This window comes from Colobus angolensis, unplaced genomic scaffold (genome assembly GCF_000951035.1).
Source record: "Colobus angolensis palliatus isolate OR3802 unplaced genomic scaffold, Cang.pa_1.0 Scaffold82, whole genome shotgun sequence".
NCBI lineage: Eukaryota > Metazoa > Chordata > Mammalia > Primates > Cercopithecidae > Colobus > Colobus angolensis.
In genome coordinates this window covers 4,785,307-4,808,342 of record NW_012122043.1, presented here as the reverse complement: position 1 = coordinate 4,808,342, position 23,036 = coordinate 4,785,307, and the positions used below count along the sequence as shown (strand labels likewise).

The 23,036-nt window shown below is 44.1% G+C and overlaps 1 protein-coding gene across 3 annotated transcripts in view; it reads right to left on the bottom strand.

The window, feature by feature from the left end:
- The window catches only part of COL6A3 (collagen, type VI, alpha 3), a 92,311-nt gene that overhangs the window by 5,701 nt on the left and 63,574 nt on the right, over positions 1-23,036 (bottom strand). For all 3 annotated transcript variants that reach the window (XM_011929611.1, XM_011929612.1, XM_011929613.1), the window contains 17 exons: positions 22,732-22,794; positions 21,337-21,399; positions 20,355-20,417; positions 18,807-18,857; positions 18,543-18,578; positions 17,994-18,056; positions 16,683-16,745; positions 15,340-15,372; positions 15,218-15,254; positions 15,093-15,104; positions 14,502-14,995; positions 12,359-12,455; positions 10,748-11,446; positions 9,321-9,423; positions 6,412-6,803; positions 4,877-5,140; positions 3,715-3,813 (listed from right to left, as the gene is read on the bottom strand). In XM_011929611.1, coding sequence (XP_011785001.1) covers positions 3,715-3,813; positions 4,877-5,140; positions 6,412-6,803; positions 9,321-9,423; positions 10,748-11,446; positions 12,359-12,455; positions 14,502-14,995; positions 15,093-15,104; positions 15,218-15,254; positions 15,340-15,372; positions 16,683-16,745; positions 17,994-18,056; positions 18,543-18,578; positions 18,807-18,857; positions 20,355-20,417; positions 21,337-21,399; positions 22,732-22,794 — 2,632 coding nt within the window. The remainder of the gene's footprint in view (positions 1-3,714; positions 3,814-4,876; positions 5,141-6,411; positions 6,804-9,320; positions 9,424-10,747; positions 11,447-12,358; positions 12,456-14,501; positions 14,996-15,092; positions 15,105-15,217; positions 15,255-15,339; positions 15,373-16,682; positions 16,746-17,993; positions 18,057-18,542; positions 18,579-18,806; positions 18,858-20,354; positions 20,418-21,336; positions 21,400-22,731; positions 22,795-23,036) is intronic.

Sequence of the window (23,036 nt, the reverse complement as noted above, 5' to 3'; positions counted from 1 at the left end):
CTGTATTCCATCCAATATAAGATATCTTAATTTTATGGTGCACTATTATTTTATGTTCCACTAAGTAACACAAAATCCTACCAATAAACCATGATATGTTGTTGTCAATTCTAAGTCACATTTCAGCTTCAGAAGTGGCTCAACGGAAAAAAAAAATGTGCATCTTAGAATCAATAAATAAAATGTTAGTAAACACAAAATGATGGTTCCTTCAGGGGTATACAATTGGCCTAGTCACGTCTACTTGGACAAAATGCGATCAGTTCTACAGATTGCTAATTTCAAGAATAAATAATAAAGGACATGATGATTTTGTTAGTTATTTTGTCTAGTTTCTGCATTGAAACTTCTTTAACACATGTGATTAAGCCAATAATTTAGGATTCATTTTGTAATATTGCAAAAAGTAAACTTTAACTTAGATTTTTGTTGTTGTTGCTTAGACACTTCAGAGAGTCTTAGCTTTAGTAGTAATATGCATAGAAAATATCTATCCAAAGCTTCCTTAGCTAAAAATGAGAAGAGAGAAGAGGGAGGCAGTAACAAAAGCCTAAAACCAAAATTAGCAACTACATAGCACTGTCAAAATCAGCAGTGACAAAGCAGGTGGTAGAAAGGCCCAACACACCCATGCTTTCAGGAGGCCATGGTAATGAATGAAAGATCCATTGCTGCTCAGTGCCATTTACAGGCAGCAGATGTGTGACAGAAAAGTGGCTGGAGTATAATCCTTTTAGATGCTGAGCAAAGCAAAAAGCGGAGTGAGATATTTTTGTGGGGGTTCATTCGGTTTTATTTTTTAAAAATACAAATATTAAGCATTTAAAATCAAATCATGTAATATTGCAAAGCTGGAATCCTGAGTGGTTGCCCTCAGTATATAATGCCCTAGGTATATTAACGGAATCAAGGTCTGTTAACAGAATCAACCTTCATGTCAAAGGCGAGACTCTCCCTGCCACACACCAAACAGGGCCAGACCTTGTGGGGGACAAAAAATCCCCTAACCAGACTGCCCTCGCATTACATGCCTGACTCAAATTCCTGATAAACAAGCGTCTATTCAATGTTATTGTCAAAATGGGCAAACATTAACATATGCAAATGAGAACCAATGGTAACACTGGTCCTCTCCTCTTCCCCTGCCTTAGGTGCCCAGGACTAGGAACCTTTTCATTTCCGAGTGTTTCTGCCCACAAATTCCTTCACAGATTCAAACACAGGTCACCAGGTTCCCAGAATCCAACGTGATAAACTCTGAAAAATACGGGTTCTTAAGACAGCATCTTTTATTCACAGAAGTAAAAAAGCAAACGATAGTACCTACTATTTAATACTAAGAAAGGGACCCACCTCTGTTAATGTTTCTAATTAATAGATGCTGCAGAAAGTGAGAGGAATTAAAATGCACACATGTAAATATAAAAAATGTATTTGTAAAATTTAGTTTTGCCTGAATGGTCTAGAAAATGTATATTTGGAGAAATAATGCATATTGTGGTCATTGGAATATGCATACAAAATATACATGCAACTCCTGAGTGAGCATGCAGTGACTATTTTTTTAGGTTATTTAATAAAGAGTGATTCATTGTCACTCCTTTTTCTATATCCAAAAATATATAAACCATTAAAAGATTCTCCCCCTACCCCAGGGGAAATGGTTAAAACGACAATTATAGGAGACTGTGAGGAGGGGAGGGAGAGAGGTTGGTAGGGGGTGGGGGGGATAAAAATTCCTCTCCTAATTCTGGTTATCCATTTTGAATTTTAGACATTTCTAAGTAAATGTCCCATTTATTAGGTCGATGCAAAAGTAACTCCGGTTGTCACCATTACGTTCAGTGGCAAAACCGCAATTACTTTCGCACCAACCTAATAATTCAAAAAGAGCTCTCAAAAATGGCATGCCTGTGTGTACACCAACATACACGCATCAGGCCGAGCTATGTTCAGTGCTTGTTTTGTTACTATGAAGTAATTAAGTTTAAGAGATCAGAGATCAATTATGCAGGGCCTTGTTCTTTTTTTAAAAAAAAGTAATTTATGTCTTCACTCTGGGCGGGAAAACACACATATGCACGTGTACGCACATACACACACACACACACACACACACGTGAAATGGTGAGAGGACTTTCACATCCTGGGTCTGAGGGTTATGCCCCAATTGGTATGAAGGAGAAAGGTTTTATTCAGATTCATCTGTATCAACTACTTGTAGCCTTGAAAGAAACACAAGCCCTAATTTCAAAAACTCTTTTCTCTTTATCACAGGTAGACAGGCGATCTCAGTGTTAAAGGTCTGGATCAAGAGCAACTCGATCACAACTCAACATTAAAAAAAAGAAAAGAAAAGAAAAGAAAAACAAAACAGCCCAGCCAGACCCTTGCTTAAAGATTTTGTTGTTTATATTAACTAGGCACTGTTTATACAATCTTGTCCCTTCTGGACCACACATAAGAGAATCAAAAACATCCCCAAATCTTGCTGTCCAGTTTACTCAGTATTGATCTCTGATGTCTAGTTTACTCCAAGTCATTTTCTCTCAATGAAGCATTAAATTGGCTAAACATTTTATATTTCCCACACCGTATTCAGGGTGAAGTTAACCATTGAGTGAGAAATGACACACGCAGATTTCAGCAACTTTGAGGTTAGAGTTGAATCTGTCCTGACCCGCACCTCTGGGGGAAATCTACTGTGTTCTTTGTAGCCTGTCTTTGAGCTCAAGCACCATGGTGGGGTTGCCTAACAGGCTCACTCAACAAACGCCTTTAAAATCAATTACAGAAATGAGCATTGTGAAGAGAAATGCTGTCCTCCTCCTGACAGTAGATGATACACCAGAAAATAATGAACTGTCCCCTCGTTAGCAGAAAGTTTTTGCTTCAGGTCTATAAAACAGTATTATATCTAAATTCCCATGGAATCTCCATTTTTTCTGTTAGTACCATCATTCTCTGCTGAACACTCTTCAACAAAGCCTATCAACTCTTTTAATAATCAGTTTCTCACAGATGAACAAGCCAAGTCCACATTCTGCTGAATGAGAGATTCCAGGCCTCTCAGAGTTTCACTGCCCAAGAACAAAAGCAAGTAACAGCTGTCAGTTCCTGAATTACACTAACCAGTCACTAACTTGGCGTAGACTATGCACACGCTCTGGGGCTCAAGCACATGAGAGAGGGTATCACAGACTCACACACTAAGCTGGGGGGTGTGCTTAGGATGTTAGGACCAGAACACCCCGTGGGTCAGATACAAACCCATGCATTTCATGGATTCCAGCCAGATTTGTCTTGTGTTCTTCTAAGCAGGTTTTTAAACTTAGATTAAATCACTGAGTAAATGAAACGTCAATCTTCACAGCATCACAGACCACAGATCAACTCGAGTCCCAGTATGAGGCACAGAAGAAATGACTAATGGATACGTGAATTCTAGTGATAGCCCCAAAAGCACCTCCCATCAATTTTTCACTGAGTCTGGTCACACGTAAAGTAAGACTCCATTTACACCTGGGATCTTGCAGAATAAGATGATGTTGGGCTGCACAGAGCTGATGTGGACCTTTTCCCCATAGAAGTCATGCCTGGGCTAAAACTTAGAACCCAAGAAGGTAAATTGGAATCAAGTCTTCCAAAGCTTTAACATTTTTGGATGGGTATTTTCTTAGTGCCATTAATGGACCTAATAGTTTCACAACTCACCTGTTTCAGTGAGAGCCAACGGTTCTGTGCTCACCATTAGATTGATGGTTGAACTAGAAGCTGACCTTGCTGGCTGTGGAGGTGGGGGCTGAGATTTCTCTATAAAAGAAAAATACATGCAACTCGTAGGTAAATCAGAAACTGGAGGGCTTGGGAATCCTTAGTGACTGATACAAGGTTGCCTGCTGTGATTAATGTCTTATGTGGGCGAGCGGTGATTGAAAGACAGAGATCCAAGACATCTCTACATCCACCACTTATGCTGTGGGCTGCAAGTTGGATCCACGTGCTAATAAGCGGCTGGAGGGGATCCCTGAACTTCCGAACAAATCCTCTCACCTCCCACACAGCCTCTTCTGCTGCTGTCCAGGAAAATAGAGCCCTAGGGTTGACTGGGTCTTTGGACTCATATCTCTATGGGCCTAATCCAGGGCACTGGTGGGAATTCCCTTTCCTCAGGCTGGTTCCTCAATCTGAATAGCATTGGCCTGAAGAAAAGAGGAGCCTTCCCCTTCACGTTCCTGGAGCAGTGGGGGTCAAGAAGAATGGGAGGGGGGAACCCAGAAGAATTTAGAAAGATGAGAAAGGGTACCATGAATAATTAAGAAAAGCTGGGACAGCACTCAAATGCAGGCCTCAGTGAAATGGGGGAGCCCTGGGGACAAGAGCCAGCCAAGGCAGAGCCCAACTATGGTGAGATCAGGGCAGGGAGACTCAGCTATGGACATCCTCCAGCCCTGGGGTGGTGAGACTTCAGGTACACCTCCATTACTCCCTAAGGGGCCAGTGACTGACTAGTGTTTTCCTGAACATGGAAACCTGGGCAGGGTAGTGGGCAACCAGGAGCCCTCGCCCGGAGACGTAGCCATGTTTCCCGGGTGCAATGTTGGAAAGGGCTGTGCTCAGGTGACGTGGATCTGGCTTCCTCCATAAAGTAGCCCAGGACCCAGAGGACTGCATCCCACATGGAATCCCATTTTCCATTCTGTGTTTTATAAAGTTAGGGTGCCACCAAAGCACCCAGGCTAAGTTGTTTTGTTTTGTTTTGTTTTCTAATTTGTGTTTATTTCAGAATAGATTCAACAAGTAAGTGTCTCCTTTGTGTCCTATTTGATACTCTACATAGAAATCAGGTACTGACTTGTACCGATCATGTACTTACTTGTACTGAAACTTCCGTGGTAGGTGGCTCTGACCTGAGACCTCAGGTAGCAGACCACGGACACATGGTACATCTGCCCAGCGAGCAGGCCTCCGATGACGCGGTCCGTGACTGTGAGGTTCTGCTTCAGAACCAGGGACTGATCATGGGCTGAGGTGATGGTGAGGTCATAAAAATAAGGACTGGGGGGCTCAGGCCTCTCCCAGTGGAGTCTGGCGCTGTTCTCTGTGATCTCAGACACCTGGACTTCTCGAGACACCTTAACTGGAAGATAGATCAGAGTGTGAAGATAAAAAATAAAACCCTCCATGACTGTTGTGCATGAGCGAGAGAGGAAATCTGAAAGGGATGTGTTAACAGACAAATTGACTCGAAATTTAGGTGAGGTGGGGAACTAATTTCTTGTTCAAGCCCCTAAAAAATATTGCTCTTATCACCTATCAGCATACATGAAATGTGCAATTCACAGTAATGAAAAATCTCATCATTCATCAACTATCTTTTTTTCTATTAAAAATCTCCACTGTTAAGAAGATACTTTGGAAATCCAAGCCCCGCATACTAATCATAAGTTGTGTTTGCTACAAAATGAGCCCCATAATTTAAAATGTATTAAATCATAAAATGTTAGGATATGACATGAAATTCTTTTAAAGGAATTCTGCTTTCTCTCTTTCATACTGTTCATAAAATGAAGATAATTTCCATTTTATCATGGGCCTTCTTTACAGCTTGCGACATTCGATAGTGTCTTCCAGTGTCTTCTTTAATAAAACGATAAAATAACATACTCTTGGTCTCATTAGAGCCATCTACCTTTTGTATCTAATTCAGTCTGAAATATATTAAGTTGGTGCAGAGTATTTGTGGGTTTTGCCATTACTTTCAATATTTTTCTCATGGTCGGTATGCGCATAGATTTCAGGCTTGGGGAACAACTGATGATCCAGGCTCTCACTTTTCGGGCTACCGGACTGAACACCCAACATTGCCACAGCACACAGCTTAGGGCCCCTTTTCTGTGGATATGAGGCAGGGACAAAGTTTGCAGTTGCAAAGGGCTCCCCCAGACCTTTTCAAGTCATATTCTAAGGTAGGCGAGTCCGGCTCCAAACACCAGCCCAGAAACAGCTGCCTTGCTGCCTAAGAACCAACTGCAGGCTTTCTCTTTCTGTCTCTCTCACTCCCTAAATAGGGGCTAAAACCCTATTTTGACCTGGAACATTTTCCCTTTAGTTTAAGACAACTCAATTTCCAGGTGAGGTGAGCTGTGCCCCCACTGACATTCCAGAGAGAATGAGAGCTTCCCATCCCTACCCCAGGACAGGATTGAGGGCCCAGGATGGGGCGTGGGAGAAGGGAGGCGGCAGAGGCTGAAACCCCTAACCAACACCTCTTAAAACACATCATCCAGATGTACAAGCCCAGATCAAGGACTGTATTCTGAGTGTGTTACATGCAGGCTTTGAGGAACACACCCTGGAGCAGTAAATGAGGATGTCACAAGACGGCGGCCATAGCAAGGGCTTTCTTACCCACGGGCTTAGTGGTGGCTGGCTTGGTGGCAGCTGGTTTGGCTGCCTGTGGCTTAGGGGCCTCAGGCTTGGTCGCCACTGGTTTTGCGGCAGCAGCAGCGGGGGTTCTTACAGCTGCTGGCTTTGCTGCTACAGGCTTCGCTGCCGTTGCTGGCTTCACCACCACTGGGGGTCTAACAGTGGCCGTCTTTGTGGCCACAGGCTTGGCAGCCACAGGTTTTGCAGGGGCTGGTTTCGCAGGGGCCGGCTTTGCAGCAGCTGGCTTCACAGATGGCTGATTTACAATAGTTACAGGCTTTGTTGTGGTGGTCACTGGCTTCGTTGTAGTCACCGGCTTCGTGGTCGTCACTGGGTTGGATGTAGGACTTGAAGTAACGTTATTTGGAACATTTCTGTTAAGACAAATTAAATATTACCTCTACTTTTGCCTGCTATCTAAAATAAACAAAGACATAACCCCATGAACTACATTAAATTTGTTTTAGCAAAATGCATGCAATAGTTTTTATAGATTATGTATAGTAGTGCATATATTAAATTCCTTCTTTTAAGGATCTGTGCCCCACTAAAAAAAGATATGGAACAGCATATTGAAAAATAGAATCATTAAAAATGAAGCTTATATTGTTCTACAAAAACATCTTTCAATTTATAAAATAAAGGCAGAGAGAAAATAAGAGACAATAATAAATAATATCCAACAATGTTCTCATTATAGCAATTAACCAACCAAAACATACACCAAAAATTAAATGAAATCAGTAGTTAGCTACTTACATTATAAGAAAATATCCACTCAATCAAATGCTACCCACTCAATCAAATGCTATCCACTCAATCAAATGCTATGTTGAGCTGGAAAATTATAAAGTTAGCATGTACTATTTTGCTCCAGGGCTTACTATTGGGAGTATATATATATTTTTTTTACTTGTCTTAATTTTTGTGTATGTGTGTTTTTTTTTTTTTTTTTTACAATTTCTTGATCCATTACCAATATCTAGAGAGAATAGCAACTTAATCAAACAGACACAACAACACGGACCCACACTTCGTAGCTTTCTTGATCTTAGAAGAAAATGTATTATTTTAGAATCATATCTTGATATATTTTCAAGTTAATATCATAAGACTTCAAATACTAGGTTACTTCATTCCTTCTGTTTTCCAAAAGATAAAAAGGTTAAGTCAATTTTAGGGAATGTTTCAGAGAAATAATAGGAACCATTAAAGCCTAGAAAAATAGAGGCTACAAAGCTAAATGAAGCATCCAGTGCCACGATACAGGTCCTAGTTGCCTTAGCAATGATATTCATTCTTGCTATGCTGAGATTTAAAGCCACTCCTTCTGAGGTCAAAGGAAAGAGCTGAAGGACTTAAGTGGTGATAGAGAGAAGGGTCTGCAGTAAGAAGAGATGGGCTCTCTTTCCCCATCTTGAGAGTCAGCCAGTAGTAAGCCAGGTAGTAATTTTCCAACGATCATTTGCATTCATATCTCATCTGTGTATGAAGTTCAGAATCTGCAGAATCTGCACTTCCCTCCAAAGCATGACCCACTGTGACATTCCCTTAAGGAGCACACGTTGCTGACACACTACAGGAGCTCAGTTTCTGTGGCCACACCGCCCCAGCTAGCCCTTTGTCACATGGCCCCACTGCCCTCCTTGCTCCTAGAGTTGGCACCCGAGATGGAGCAGGGCATGAACCATGGCACATGGGCCAAGCAGCAGCATCAGCATGGGTGCCACAGTCCTGCCCACTCCCATCCCTCACCTCAGTCTTCACAGTAGAACATGCACATGGCTTCCTATTATTACCATTATTACATGTTATCACAGCATTAACAATTTTAAAAGACATAGAGTCCATTTTTTGATGTATTCAATCCTTCTTTTATGTAATCATTTCACACCAGATATGGCAGATTGTTTGGACATACGGTCTCAATTACCTACCTTCTCTCTGCCCATGCCCTTTACAATGTAATGTGACAAGTCCTTCCATCAAGCCTAGTTTTCCACCCTTAAATCTAGGTTAGCCTTTGGACATGCTTTGGCCAATAGAATGTGGCAGAAGTCACAGTGTGCCAGTTCTAAGCTAGGTCACAAGGGGCCTTGCACACTTCTGTCTTCTCTCAGGGAACCCTGCCAGGTCACCTTGTGAACAAACCCAGGCTAGCCTGCTGAGAATGAGAGACTACATGGAACAGAGATGAGCCAGCCCAGCTGAGACCATTCTAGACCAGCAGCTCTATAGCTGACAAGCAGCTGACCACAAATATAAGGGAGCCAAGTAGAAAACAGAAGAACCACCCAGTTGAACCCAGACAAAAATTGCTAATCCACAGAATTACAAATTAAATAAGTGGTTGTTGGCCAGGCACAGTGGCTCATGTCTATAATTCCAGCACTTTTGGAGGCTGAGGCAGGCAGATCATTTGAGTTCAGGAGTTCTAGATCAGCCTGGACAACATGGCAAAACCCCATCTCTACTGAAGAAAATATAAAAATTAGCCAGGCATGGCAGCATGCACCTGTAGTCCCAGTTACTCAGAAGGCTGAGGCACAAGAATTGCTTGAACCCAGCAGGCAAAGGTTGCAGTGAACCAAGATTGCACAACTGTACTCCAGCCTGGGCAACACAGCAAGACTCTGTCTCTAAATACATTAATTAATTAAGTAAATAAATAGGTGGTTGTTGTTTTAAGCCACTAAGTTTTGAGTAGCTTGTTATGCGGCAAAAGCTAACTGATAAAACAGATTATTTGAGAAGCATGACCCACATTACCTTTGAGAAGTCACATTTTCTGGATTTCAAAGTCCTCATCCCATAAAGCCAGGAGTTGGTTGGAGGACCTGTGCAATCCCTGCAGCACTATAATTTTTAAGACAATAATTATAATCACTTACACTTGTTTGTGACCAAACTTCACAAGATTCTTTGTGGGTTGGTCCCCTTGGAACCAATCACACTGTTTCCTGATATCTGGGGACAAGTAAAAAGCATTTTCACCTAAGGAAAAAAAAAAGAAAAGAAAACAATTGAGCTGCATGCTAATAATATGAAAATTAAAATTAATCTGTTAGCGAGTTAAATGAATCACATAACATTTATTTAGCCCATAATCATTGTTGAATTAACCATATCAGACAAACTATGTCCAGTGATTTTAAACATAAAGTATGATGGCATTTGATCCATAAAACATGGTAAGCCAATATGTTCTATTTGGCGGTATTTGGGTGATTAAGTTTAAAATATATTTATTTAATGTGAAGGAGAAGACAGGGATAGAAGAAAAATCAAGTGGAGAGTTTGACAAGTTCTAGTCTCTTGAACATCAGATTATAATCCAACTGCTTTCATATTTTCTCAATGCTTTGTTGAACAAAGCTTCTGTTTTTAATCTTAGGAATACAGGAACAGTGACCTGTGGGTGAACCTGCTGGCTTACCTTTGCTTCACATTTTTCCCTGAGTCTTTTGGGTGCCAAATGTGAATACTGTTTTCATAGACCTCAATATTCCCTTAAATAATAAACATTCAGTATATACATGTTTATTTATACTTTATAAATCCCCCTCATTTGTTCTAAGTCTTGCCTTTACTGACCCTAGGCTACACACTATACACAGGCTCTGGAAACTATAATGGGCTGTAGCTCCTCAAAGAGCAGTCTAGGGGACCACAGACCACAAACAAATGATCCGCAGGCCAGGTAAAGGTGTCCTAAGTAGGGTGTCTGGATTAACCATGAGCAGGCCTTGGGAGCGGGAACCTCCACGGCGAGCAGAAGTCATTGGAAATGAGCTTTGAAGATGAATATGAGTTTGCTGCTGAAGTGCGGTGGAGAGCATTCCAGGGAGGGAGAGTCCCATGAGCAAAGGCCCAGTGGTATCCAAGCACAGGACTAGTGACTAAGCCCAGATCAAAGCAACTCTTTCTAGAAGCTTTCCCCAGTGCCCCCAACAGAAATCACTTTCCTTGCGACATGCCAGCCTATTATGTCATGCATAATAAATGTGCATTTGACCCACTGGCCCACCCTCTTGTAAACTGTTAAGGACACCAAGAGTGCCTCATGGCTAGGAGGCGCTCGGTCAAATGTGGTGGGATAAACGAGTCAATAAGAACAAGGGGTCTGTCTGCATGTTCCCTGCTTACTCTGGCTCCTAAAAGCATTTGTGGCATATGGCAGGTGTCAATACATGTTTGTTAAATGAACGAACCAGTTCCAGTCAACACATCGGTTGTCTTTTCCATGACTGTTCCCACACTCCTCCTGGCCCAAGCATAAAGCCAGGCCAGGGCACATGCAGTGCCACGCAGGACTTACTGCTGACGAAGGACGGCAACAGCCTCCCGAAGCGCATCAAAGGCTCCTCATTAAGCTCGGTGGACTTGTCCACTAATTTGAAGAAGACGTCATTTGGCTCACTGGCGAAGGTATATACCTCCTTGATGTTCACCTTCCTGCCAATGCCCAGGACCACGAAGAAGTAGCCCTTGCATTTGGCCTGCAGGATGACTCTCTGGGCCTCCTCCAGCTGCTGCTCCTGCACCTCGCCAGTCAGCATCAGAACCACAATTTTCAGGTCCCGTGGGTTCGGAGCACTTTCAAAGACATTCTCTATGGTATATTCAATGGCACTGCCCAAGGCCCTGGTTCCCTGCAACTGTGTCATTCCCCTGCTGAGGAAGTCCACCAGCTTCTCCTTGGAGCCATAGTCAGTCAGGGAGAATTCCACCTTCACAGGCGACATGCTGGCATTGCCCATGGACTCATAGGGCGCATGCTGCACAACGGCCACTCTGGCGAAGTGCTGGGAGGCCTTGGGGTCTGGGCTCATGTCCAGTTGTCTGACTATGTATGCTATGTACTTCTTCATCTCGTTGAACTGGAACAGGGTGGTGGTCTCAGCGCCGTCTAAGATGAAAGCCATGTCGATGTCCACATCGCTCCCTGCAGCTCTCCTGTCCCTGAAGGAAGGCCTCCAACTGCCAAATCCGCAGGATGGGTCAATGTTGCAGATGTCTAGAAAGAAGCACGGCAGCCCATTTATTCTGTGACACCCACAGCAGGATACACAACTCATCAATCTGCTGGGAGCCTTGGGTGATTAAAATGATCCCATAAGATCAAAAGCGGGCTGGGCACGGTGGCTCACGCCTGTAATCCCAGCACCTTGGGAGGCTGAGGCAGGCGGATCATGAGGTCAAGAGATCGAGATCATCCTGGACAACATGGTGAAACCCTGTCTGTACTAAAAATACAAAAATTAGCTGGGTGTGGTGGCAGGTGCCTGTAGTTCCAGCTACTTGGGAGACTGAGGCAGGAAAATCACTTGAACCCAGGAAGCGGAGGTTACAGTGAGCCAAGATTGTGCCACTACACTCCAGCCTGGGCGACAAGAGAGAAACTCTGTCTAAAAAAAAAAAGAAGCAAAAAGGACCAAAATCAAAACCAATTTATATCTTGCTGCCTTGATTTGATTACGGCCAGATTTCAGTTTCCATCACCTAACACTTAGTAGATGAAACAAATCAGTAACATAAAATCTTTGTAGTATGCCACGTGCTGGCATTTTTAAAAGAAAAGAAACATTAAATTACTTCTTTGCCACTCTTTGAAGAAATATGTTCTAGAATGTCACTAGTGCCAAATATTTTCATTCTAGATTCTAATGTCAAAACTGAAGCAGAACCCACCTCCTCCTTTGTTAACTATAAAATGAATTATCCCCCATCAAAGAGAAGCTCTGTCGTGGGAGGTCCATTTTTAATACAGAAACTGCTGCAGTAGTATTTACACTGGTAAATAGGAGGCTTTGGGAATCAACTGAACTCAAGCTCTTTTTACAGATCATCATTATTCTCTCACTCTCCTATGGATATTATGTTTTGCAATTGCAGCTGAGCAGATCTTCCTGTTACATAAACAGCTTACCCAAGCAAATGTGACACGTGTGGACATTCTCCAGGAAGTCTGTGAGGTCTCTCCCTGCAGGCAGGACAAGCGCATGCCCCACTGCTGTGTTATTGATCTGGTTTAAACAAGGGAACAATTTTAGTAGGGGTGTACATGATCAGTAATATCTGAAAATACGGCAGAGGAGTAAATCAAAGCCACATCAATAAAATAGACTAACCTCCCAATAGGGCAGTATTGGGAATACCTTCTCATTTGGGGGTGGGGCTAGACTCTGAGTATAATAGAAAGACATAGGTTTTATTCTAATAGGGTGAGCTGGAGTTCATATCCCGTTCAAATGGGGTTCAGCTTTTTTCAGACATAAAATGGGGGTAATACCTTCCTAATGGTGTCATTTGGAGGGTTAAATTAGATAATAAATGTTAGTACCTGGTGTATCCTCTGGCAAATAGTAGGAACTTAATCTTTTCATTATTTTTAGCACCAATATGGGAGGTCCATCCCTTCCCCACTCTCTCAGGTGTGGTTAAAGCACGTAACAAAATCACTCCCAGTGGATGCAAAGAGTCCTGTCTATCGCAGTACCTGGCACACGATTAGTAATTATTCATTTAACAAATAGGTAGTCTGAATGAATGAGTGAATCATTATGAACGAATGAACGAATAATTTTTTGATCTTGTTGAAACCATGCTAAGAAACTCATGTGGCTCTGAGTCCCTCAGCCCACACAAGGACAGATTTATGTGAATGAACCCCCCAACAAGAGCACATGGCCAGTAGCCCAACTTCAACACTGGATTCCCAATGAATATGCAATGTGGAAGGAAAAACATTAGCAATCATCTTGCCCCAGCCTCAACTTACAGGTGACAAATCTGAGACGCAGGGAAGTTAAGTGGCATGCACATTACTTTAAATGGGTGGGGGGAGTATGGAACCAGGCCAAGGCCTCCTGACTCCTGGCTGGACTCCTTCCTATCCATCACCCATCTGTCTTGAACAGTATCACCAGAACTGCACTGAATAAATATTAATTGATATAACAATTAAACCAGTCAGCCGGGTGCGGTGGCTCATGCCTGCAACCCCAGCACTTTGGGAGGCTGAGGCAGGCAGATCACGAGGTCAGGAGTTTGAGACCAACCTGACCAACATAGTGAAACCTCGTTTCTATTAAAAAAAAAGAAAAAAGAAAAATACAAAAATTAGCCAGGCATGGCGGCGAGTGCCTGTAATCTCAGCTACTCAGGAGGCTGAGGTAGGAGAATCACCTGAACCTGGAAGTGGAGGTTGCAGTGAGCCAAGATCATGCCACTGCACTCCAGACTGGGTGACAAAGCAAGACTCAGTCTCAAACACACACACACACACAATTAAACCAGTTATGTATTAGAATTACAAGGGATGCTTGACCTCTCTGTGGGCTGCCCTTGGGGCCCGGCTGAAGAAAGCTTTGCACAGTGGTGTAGATCGGAGTTGCTGAGTTGGCGTAATTTTGGGGACCTTACTAAGAGACTGCAGGCCTCCAGGGCCACCCTGGATATTCACCTTCAGAGCTGATTGGGACAGAGTGGAATGGGTATTATCAGCACATGGGTTTCAGAGTCTAATGGACTAGGGTCCTAGCCTCTCACGAGCACCTCACTAACAGCAGGATCGTCCTATCCATGAGGTGAGATGGATGACACAAACCTCACCAGCCAGTTATGGGAAGCAAATGCCCAGTACACATCCAGTAAGACACAGCTCAGAGTGTGCACATGGGGCCATCTTGGGAGGAGACAGGACTGATCCAAACGTCCAGGTCCTCCTCACATGTTGAATAAAGCAAACAAGCCACACCACCTTGTTAGTAGATAGAGGGTGTCACTGACACTATCGTCACTAACCAGCAAGAGCTGTCAACCTGTGAGGAGGAACCTGGGGGCAGTGCTACAGGCATGTAGGTGTCCCTGTAGTGCTGGGGCCACAGGGCTGTCCTGGAGACCTTACAAGAGAAGTTCTCAGGCAGATGGCCTCATTGGGGACCTTGAAGCCATGGTCTCCTTGAAGGAGCTATGGGACATGAAGCCACCAAGGAGCATGGGCGTGTCTGAGAAACTTCTCAGCGCTCCAGAAGAAAGGGAGATGGCAATAGCACCGACAGAGCACAGACCTGCAAAGCATTGACGAGCTGCCGGTCTTCCTGGCTCGTAAGGAACAAGGGGGTGATCCCCGCATCTGAGAGCTTGAGCACAGCCTCTCTGAGCTGTGGGGATGCTCTTGTGGGTCTGTTGCTGAAGAAAACGGCCACTTTCCTCATTAGGAATCCATTTCGCACACGCTTAAATGTGTTTCTGGCCACAAATGACATGGCGGTCTCCAGACTCTGCTGTTTGGATGTCAGAGCCACCTGAAGGTTCTTAATCTTGTCCAGGAGGACCGACTTCCTCTTGGAGTCAGCAAACCGGATCTCTGTGGTCACCTCGTTGTTGTAGGTGACCACGGCCACCCGGGCTCCCCGTGGGCAGTTGCTCTCAGCAATGGTCAGGTCATTCACAATACTCAAGACCACATCTCGCATCCGGCTGAACGTGTCTTGGTTGACCCCCTCAGAGGTGTCTAAAGCAAAGGCTAGTTCTGTCGGGAAGACGGGGCACTCCAGGGGCCCTGTGGAAAGTGAAGGGTAGAGGGTTAAAGACAAACCATACTTACTACAAAAGGGAGGCTTCCTTTCCTTAGGAAAAAGTCACCAAAATCAACTTACCATAGCAGCAAGCTAGAAAAGAAACAAAGAGAAGAAAGGGTGAGAGACTACTCTACCATGTGAGAATTTCAAATTAAAAATATGCATTGTCAGACAACAGAAAATCCAGAAAATCGTGTACTTACGACATTTATCTTTGATGCTTTGGATGAGGGCACATTGCTTTAAAAGAAAATGAAAGAATATGTAAGGAGAGCAAATCAAAGGCTCATGAGGTAATGAGTCATTCTGGATACATGCAACTTACATCAATGGAGTCACCTCTGTTGCCCTTGGGACCCTGTAAAACCAAGGAAGGAAAGGCTGAGAGGCACAGTAGATGGGGAATTTGAAAAAACAGCCTTTGCGCCCCACCGCCCCCACCCCCCGCCCCGAAGAAATACACAGAGCAAAACAAAGGGGCCCCTGGATAACCTTGATTGTTTACAGCCTCTCCCTATAAACCTGATTTTTTCTCTCACAAAACAAAAGAGAAAAGATTCTCAGAGCAAATGTGTTTCCCTGGGAGGTCATTTGGCTTTTGAAATAGCCTTAGGTCCTGAAACCAGGAAGCTCACCACCAATCCATGTAAAGCCCACTAGTGAGCTTGGGTCTAGATTCTCCTTCTCTTGAGAAAAGAGCTCCCTCTCACACGCTTGCTTGATACACCTCTGCCGAAGGGGCAGTCAGAGATCATTGAGCTGTCCTGGTTCCCTCCGTGTCTAATGCATCTCAGCTGAATTCCACCCCGGGGAGCTCTAGGGACTGACTCAAGGCTTCCCTCAGCATCCTATCCCTAAACCTCACCACGCTGACAGTCCAGCAGGCATCTCATGGGCCATTAGTTGTCTTTCCAGGGGGCCATTTCTGCCTGCTTGGTCTTCTGCAGCAACTGGCTTAATGTGCTCCCCCCAACACTTCACCTACTTAAAGACAGCAGTCAGAGCCACCTGACCAGCCTTCTTTTCCCTAATTCATCTAAACTAAGCCCTGAACCTTTCCTTCTAGGAATGATTTTCCAACTCCTGAATTATCTTTTCCATTATTTTTTGAAACTCATCAATTTCAATATTGAGGGACAATATAGGGAGAAATTCAAATAAGAAAACAAAGGTATTAGCAATAAAGAGATTTGGAAGGGCTGTGGGAGGATGCCCTCCTGGCTCCTGGTGGCGGCATGACTAGTGGGCTTTAACCACAAATCAGGAGTTCCCTTGGGATTTCATAGACCAAACGAAGCATTGCCAAACCAAGACCTGGCATAACTGCACTGCTTCTGCAAGATGCGAGCAAAAGGTATTCAGATTTCCCCTCTTTGGTTTCTCCTCTATACAAACCTCAAATGCACCTATGCCAGGAAACTATAAAGGCAAATTACAACACTCCCTAGATGACAGGATCCCATGAAACCTATTTTTTTTAAGTTTCTTGTTACTCTAAAATTCAAAATCTCTTTGCTGCATCATGATGTCAGAGAGTTGGTCTGACAACCAAGCAAATACACACAGAGCACACTTTCTTGTGAGCAAAGCAGTGATGGGAAGTTTTCAGGGACCATGTGTAAAGCACCCAGCCCCAGGTGGCTGGGTCAGAACTGGATAAATACTTACAGCTGGTCCTGGGTAGCCAGGGTCTCCCTTCTGTCCAACTATTCCTGGAGGTCCCGAATTTCCCTAGAGGGAGCAGAACAAACACTGTTCAATTGTGTCAGAAAGTGGAGAGGTTAAGGCTCCTATAGTTGGAAGGGACGGTAAAAGTGATCTAACCCAAGGGACTCCATCACCACGAGAAATCTCTCACTTTAAGTGAGCTAAAATGTCTCTTAAATTCAAGTTTAGGGACAAGAAACCTCAACAAAGCCAATGGGAGTCCCCCACCAACTATGGAGGGATTATGTTCTCTGCCAGGCTAAGGTAAGACAGATGCTTTCCCAAGAGCCATTAATATGATTACTAAGGACTCCCAGGAGAATAGGTAACAGACAATGAATTAGCTAATGTGTTCAGTGTAGTTAATCATCCAATGTTTTAAAGCTCTTTGGGGTATTAAATGATCTGGTTTGACTGTCTTCACTGATCAAATTAATAGGATAATTATGTTTCTTTTTAAACTACATTTCAGGCTGAAAATAACTGTTAGCAATATTTACCCAGATCTACGCCACAATTTGCTAATTGAAGACTCTGCCATTTTAGGAGAGTGAGTAAACATCCATTGAAAAGAGTAATCTGTCCAGGTGTGGTGTCTCACGCATGTAATCCCAGCACTTTGGGAGGCTGAGGTGGGAGGATTGCTTGATCCCAGGAGATGGAGGTTGCAGTGAGCCAAGATGGCGCCACTGCACTCCAGCCCAGATGACAGAGCAAGACCTTGGCAACAGAGGGAGACTTTGTCTCACTCACACACACACACACATATACACAAAGAATAAAAAAAAAAGAGCTATCAGGGTCAAAAGTAGCTTAAGGAAGTGCAATCTCAGCACCAATAGGCTGAAAAGCCCGTGGCCTTGGCCTGGCTTGCTTATGAGCCCAGACGCTTCAGAAGCAGTTTCCATGCCTCATTCACCCCGTTGCCTGACTGTCTGGGTGGGCATGGCCCAAAGTGACTGCACAGACTTCCCAGTCACCCATAATGAGACTTGAGACTGTAGGTGGGTGCTGTGCCTGGAGTGAGCTGGGCTGGCGACCCTGGAGGTGAATTGGAGGAAGAGGAATACACCTGCAGGAGGACAGCCATGGACCACAGCCATGGCGGTGCCCTGAGGACATTGGTCTGGGGCTCAGGAGTCCCTTCCTTCCTCTCTGTGCTATTCCTGGCCAGGGTGCAAGTGAAGGATAATTGTCAAAGCCTCGGCAGTTAATCACGTTGAAACATCCATTCTCATTCCTCACCTGTAGCCAAGGCCCAGGCAAACTTACCCTTCGGCCTCTGATCCCTTTGGGTCCTGGTGTTCCATTTAGCCCAGGCTCGCCGGGGTTACCCTGGGAAGAAAGCCGAGAAGTGGCACAGTAAGCTCTGGAACAGAAGATCTCACTGAGGGTCCGTGGGGCAAGACATCCAGGGGACATGTGGGCCACACTTTTCCAGGGCAACCAAGTGGTTGAATCAAACCAAGTGGTTTGATTCACTTTTCCAGTGGGTTACTAGTATATTTGTGGTATTTGCAGATAGTCTTCATTTATTTAATCAGTAATGATACTATCATATAGGTTATAGCATTTCACAGCTTACAGAGTACTTGGATTGCGTTATATATTATTTAAATCTCATAAGCACTAGGACAAGTATGTATTGTGACCTCCACTTGACAGATGAGAAAGTGTTTTAGGGGAGGAAGGGTCTTTCTCAGGGTAGCCCAGTTAACTGAGTGGTTGACCCATGCCTAATGCCAAGATATTCTGACTCTCAGTCTGGACATACCAGAGCTGAATCGTCATGCAGATTTAAACCAACTGGGGATTATTTACCTTTGGTCCTGGGTAGCCAGGGAATCCTCTTTCTCCCTATAAAAGATAAATACATTATTGAATACTCGGTTCTAACTTAAATTCATCTAAAATAAATTGACCGTGAAAGAAAGAAATGTCTACAGAGTCATCAAAAGAAAACACTCACTCAAATACAAAGACAACTTTTAAAGAAATAATTCTTTTAAAACACAACACATCAGAAGTTGTCCTTGGAGCCTCCTGGCAACAAGGACTCTTGGAGAATCCTCAGCAGATACGTACTTTTCTGCCTCTGCGTCCTTCACTGCCAACTCCGTCTCTCCCGTCATCTCCCTAAGAGTGAAAAAGAGATGTGACTACAGGTTGCCATGCGTGGTGCGCCATAACCATCGTCTCTGCCCTGCTGCTGCCCTGACAAGTGGATCTTGAGCTCCTGAAATGTTTCCAGACTACGGTACAGGAGTAGGCACACTTCCTGCTCCTGTCCTATCCTCCAAGGGTGAACAAGACCATTTCTGTAGGCGATGGGCTCAAAGGACTCCCGTAGCAAAATGGCGCTGGCAGACCAACAACACAGAAAGAACTGCTGGGAGCTTTGGGTAAAGATTCTGTTTGGATGTAGAAGCAAAGACTCGTCAACCCCGAGAATCTTAGAATTGACAGGAATCTTGATGGTGACTTTGATTCTATGCATCCATGAGTCTCTGATTCTACTTCAAAACAAGAACACTGAACTCCATCTCTCAGGCCCAGGTCATATTCCCCCTCCCCATATCCCTTCCCTTCCTTCCAAGTCATCACTCCTAGATTCCTCCTTTCCAACACCTCCCCCCAGCATGCTCAGATCTGTTCCTGTTGCTCTCTCATATGGAGCATTCAGAACTGGACTTCATTAATTATTTCAAAAGAATCAGAAGAACTTCTGTGAATTGTCCATTACTATCTCTAACATATGTAGGAACTTGCCACTTAGTTAATTTACAGTTTTCAACAGACATCAACAACTAGAGATCTGTTGACCCAAATTAATAGAAACAGAATCAGGAAGAGATTTCCTTCAATGGTTTGAATAGATTTTAAAGTCTGATTTTTTTTCCCTGTGCTTCTGAGATTAAAAGTAGTACAAACAGATTTGTTTTTAAACTTCAGTTAGTTGAAAAGAAAAAAATGCAAGAAAGAAAAATATTTTAAAGCTTGGGATTAAAACAGTCAGATCAACCTGGTCCTTTCATATGGTGTTTAGGTGTCATGATTCCTTTTGCAAAAAGTCACAATGGACCGTAGATTTCTGTATTCTTTTGTAATGTGGAAATGTACATTACAAAATTATTGTTGGTGAATTGTTGGGGCGTTTTTAAATAGCATTTGAAAAATGAGTTACTGGGGTACTAATTTCTATTCCTAAGATGTCTCATTCAAAAGAAATTGTTTCCATCTGGATTGAGATCTAATCAAATCCAATTCCATTTTAACCCAAATGACATTTACTTCTTTGCAGAAAAGCTTCATCTAGTTATGCTTGCAAAGCATTTGCGGGACCTCAGATGAAGGTGGTTTAAGCTTCATTAGCCTCTACATTCCCTTGTATCAGGAAAAACACAGGGAAAAAATATGTCTCTACCCGCTGCCCACACCACCTCTCTAACCCTGCCAATACAATAAAACGTGTTAATTTGCCATGGATATAAGCAGCAAGTTTCACTATTTCCAGCCATATCCCCAATAACACAAGAAGCAAGGCTAATCTCTATTTGGAACCCTCTCCTGGCTTCCTGCACCTTCAAGCAAAGAGTCAGCGACAACCTGGCCCGGAGCGTGCTGTGACCTTACCGTCTCCCCACGAGGGCCCCGGTTTCCGACTCCTCCTTTTGGTCCTGGCTCTCCGGGCTCACCCTAGACACGAGAAACACGGCTGAGACCCTGTGGCCTAAGGCTGGCTTACACTGTGATGCCAAGCCCTGCTTTTACTCTAGGTAAGGGTGCTGCAATGTGCTGACTTTACCTTTGAGATTTCAGTGAAATGATTTTCTAAATTGCAACATTCATGTGCAAACTCCTAGAAAAGAATCCAGGAGGGTTTGTGTTTGTCCTTTTCACCAGCGTGGCATGGGGGGACAGGCTGATAAGACAGAGTAACAGCCAGGAGAAGAAGGCACAGAAGGCAGCGGACATTGAGCCCAGCATGAAACCCAGCAACACCCTCCAGGCAGAGACCATCGTGGATTCACAGGAACTCATTTCTTTTACAGAAAACAGGCAGTTTTTCAGACTGGTCATGACAAATCGTAATTTATCTCAAAGCTGATCGAAAGGAGGTTCTCAGGTAGCCTTCATGTAGCAGACTTGCTGTTATCCAGAACAGTCAGGGTCGGGGCTCTTGGATGATCTAAATGTGATTAGCTGAGCCGCTGTGTGTGCACTATGTATGTTTAAAGACTGCTCATTCCATATTATGCTGAAACTGTGCCAAGCACTGCCCAGCTGCTCTGATGGCTCAGAGGGTGCTGCACTATCGGCACAAGCCAAGCAAGAGAGGAGCAGAAAAGCCGGCCACTGGTGGAGGGCTGTGGCCAGGAGAAAGCCAGCCCTCTGAGCAGGGATGGTTGGTGGCAGGGATGGTAGTGGGGATTATGGGGGGAATTGTTGGGGGACAATAATCCCACTGGCCAAGCCGCAATCAACAGGGGAGGCTGGAGTGGGAACCAGTAGTACTGAAGAGGAGGGACAGACAGACTGACAAAAGAGGGAGAGGGGGCATGTGTGCCTGGCTGGTCCCTGTCCTCAGGAAAGCTCTACCTTTCTCAAGACAAACCTTTCTTCCCAGGGGACCGGTTCTGCCTCGTTCTCCAGGAGCACCTGCGGCACCTCCGCTTCCCTGGAGCAGGAGGGGACGAATGTGTCAGTCAAGTGGTCAACCATCCAAGCAAAGTTCTCTCTGACACCTGACTCTCCCCTGCATGGGGGTCATAGCCCGCCAGGGGCATGGGACCTGTCCCACCTGCAAATCCCAAGCACTCAGCTCTGAGCACAGGGGTACAGACTCAAATATAAACATGCACGGAAATGGCGTGCACAAATTTAAAACATGAGTATTACTTCTCAGTGCCAGTTTTCACAAATTAACGCATGTTGCAGTTATTAATATACATATCCTAGGTTCCTGACTGGACAGCAAGCTCCCAGATTTTATGTGACTTTATCCTGTCTCCCTTTTCACACACTCACAATGAGCACCTGGTGCATATGGGTTTGTTAAAGCCTGTTAGGTGAATGAACAAACTGATCAAAGAAATTGACTCTTAAAATGTGGTACAGTCTACCTAGCCCAGAAATAACTTAAAATAGGTGGTGAAAAAGTGCAAATCAATACATGTTTCTGGAGCTATTGGATAACTATTTGAATAGCTTTGCATCTATACCATCTTAAATTGTTAATGAACTACAAGTTAAGTAAATGTTTTTTTAAAAAACCTCTAAAAATATGTATTTATCAGCTTTCAAGCTAGAGAAGGACTTTCTAAGCAAGTTCCTGCCCTCTTCCACCGTAAAATATTTTTATGCATTTATGTAGCAACATATTGAGCTTGTTATCAGTTTATTAGTCATTTTTTGGTAACAAATGATAGGATACCTCCCTCAATATCATCTCAGACATGAGGGAAACCTGAATATGTAGTTCCACGACACCTGATCCTAGCCCAGCAATGACAATGTGTCTCTGCTCATCATTGCTGATAGCTACAATGCATGATAACATCTGCAGTCACAATAAGTTTAAGGACCATCTTCTGTGCTGAACTCAAGGGTGAACTTGAGGCATTCACTATACAAAATACATAAGCACAAGGGGCTATCGCCAGGGACCAAAGGTGAAATACCTTGCATAATCTAAGCATGTTGGGGGATTTAGATTTTCCATGGTTCCATCTCAAGAACATCCCCTGATTTCCACCCAGGGTCCTACGCTTGGAGGGAGCAGAACTGAGACTTAGAGGCCCCTGGAGCACCAAAAAAGGAAACTCTTACTTTCTTAGGGTGAAGTATCCAGTCACTGCAAGGCCTGAGGTTAAATCTGGGGTTTGTGTTGCCAAAGAGGAGAGCTAAAGGGAGGTCTGTCTACAAGAGCATCATCCGAGACACCCTCAGCCTGCCTGGCAACGTGCCCTCTGTTCAGCTAGAGAGGGGCCTGGTATTGGGACAGGCTTACCCGAGGTCCAGAAATGCCTTGTTCTCCTATCAGCCCTGGAGGACCAGCAGGACCAGCTGGGCCCTGAGGAAGGAAAAGGCCAACGTGAGTGCTAATGAGGTGACTTTCCGTGAAAAGCCTCTGCATGGCATCTGCCCATCCCACAGGACCCGGAGCCTCACTTCTGCCAGCCAAAAAAGGCCACCCAAACCCACAATTCTCCGTCTCAGCTGCAGCAGCAGCTGCCTCAATCCAGAATGTGAATAGGCAAGTTAGCTTAAATGTATACAAGCAACAAGCATTCAAAAAAAAAAAAAAAAAAAAAA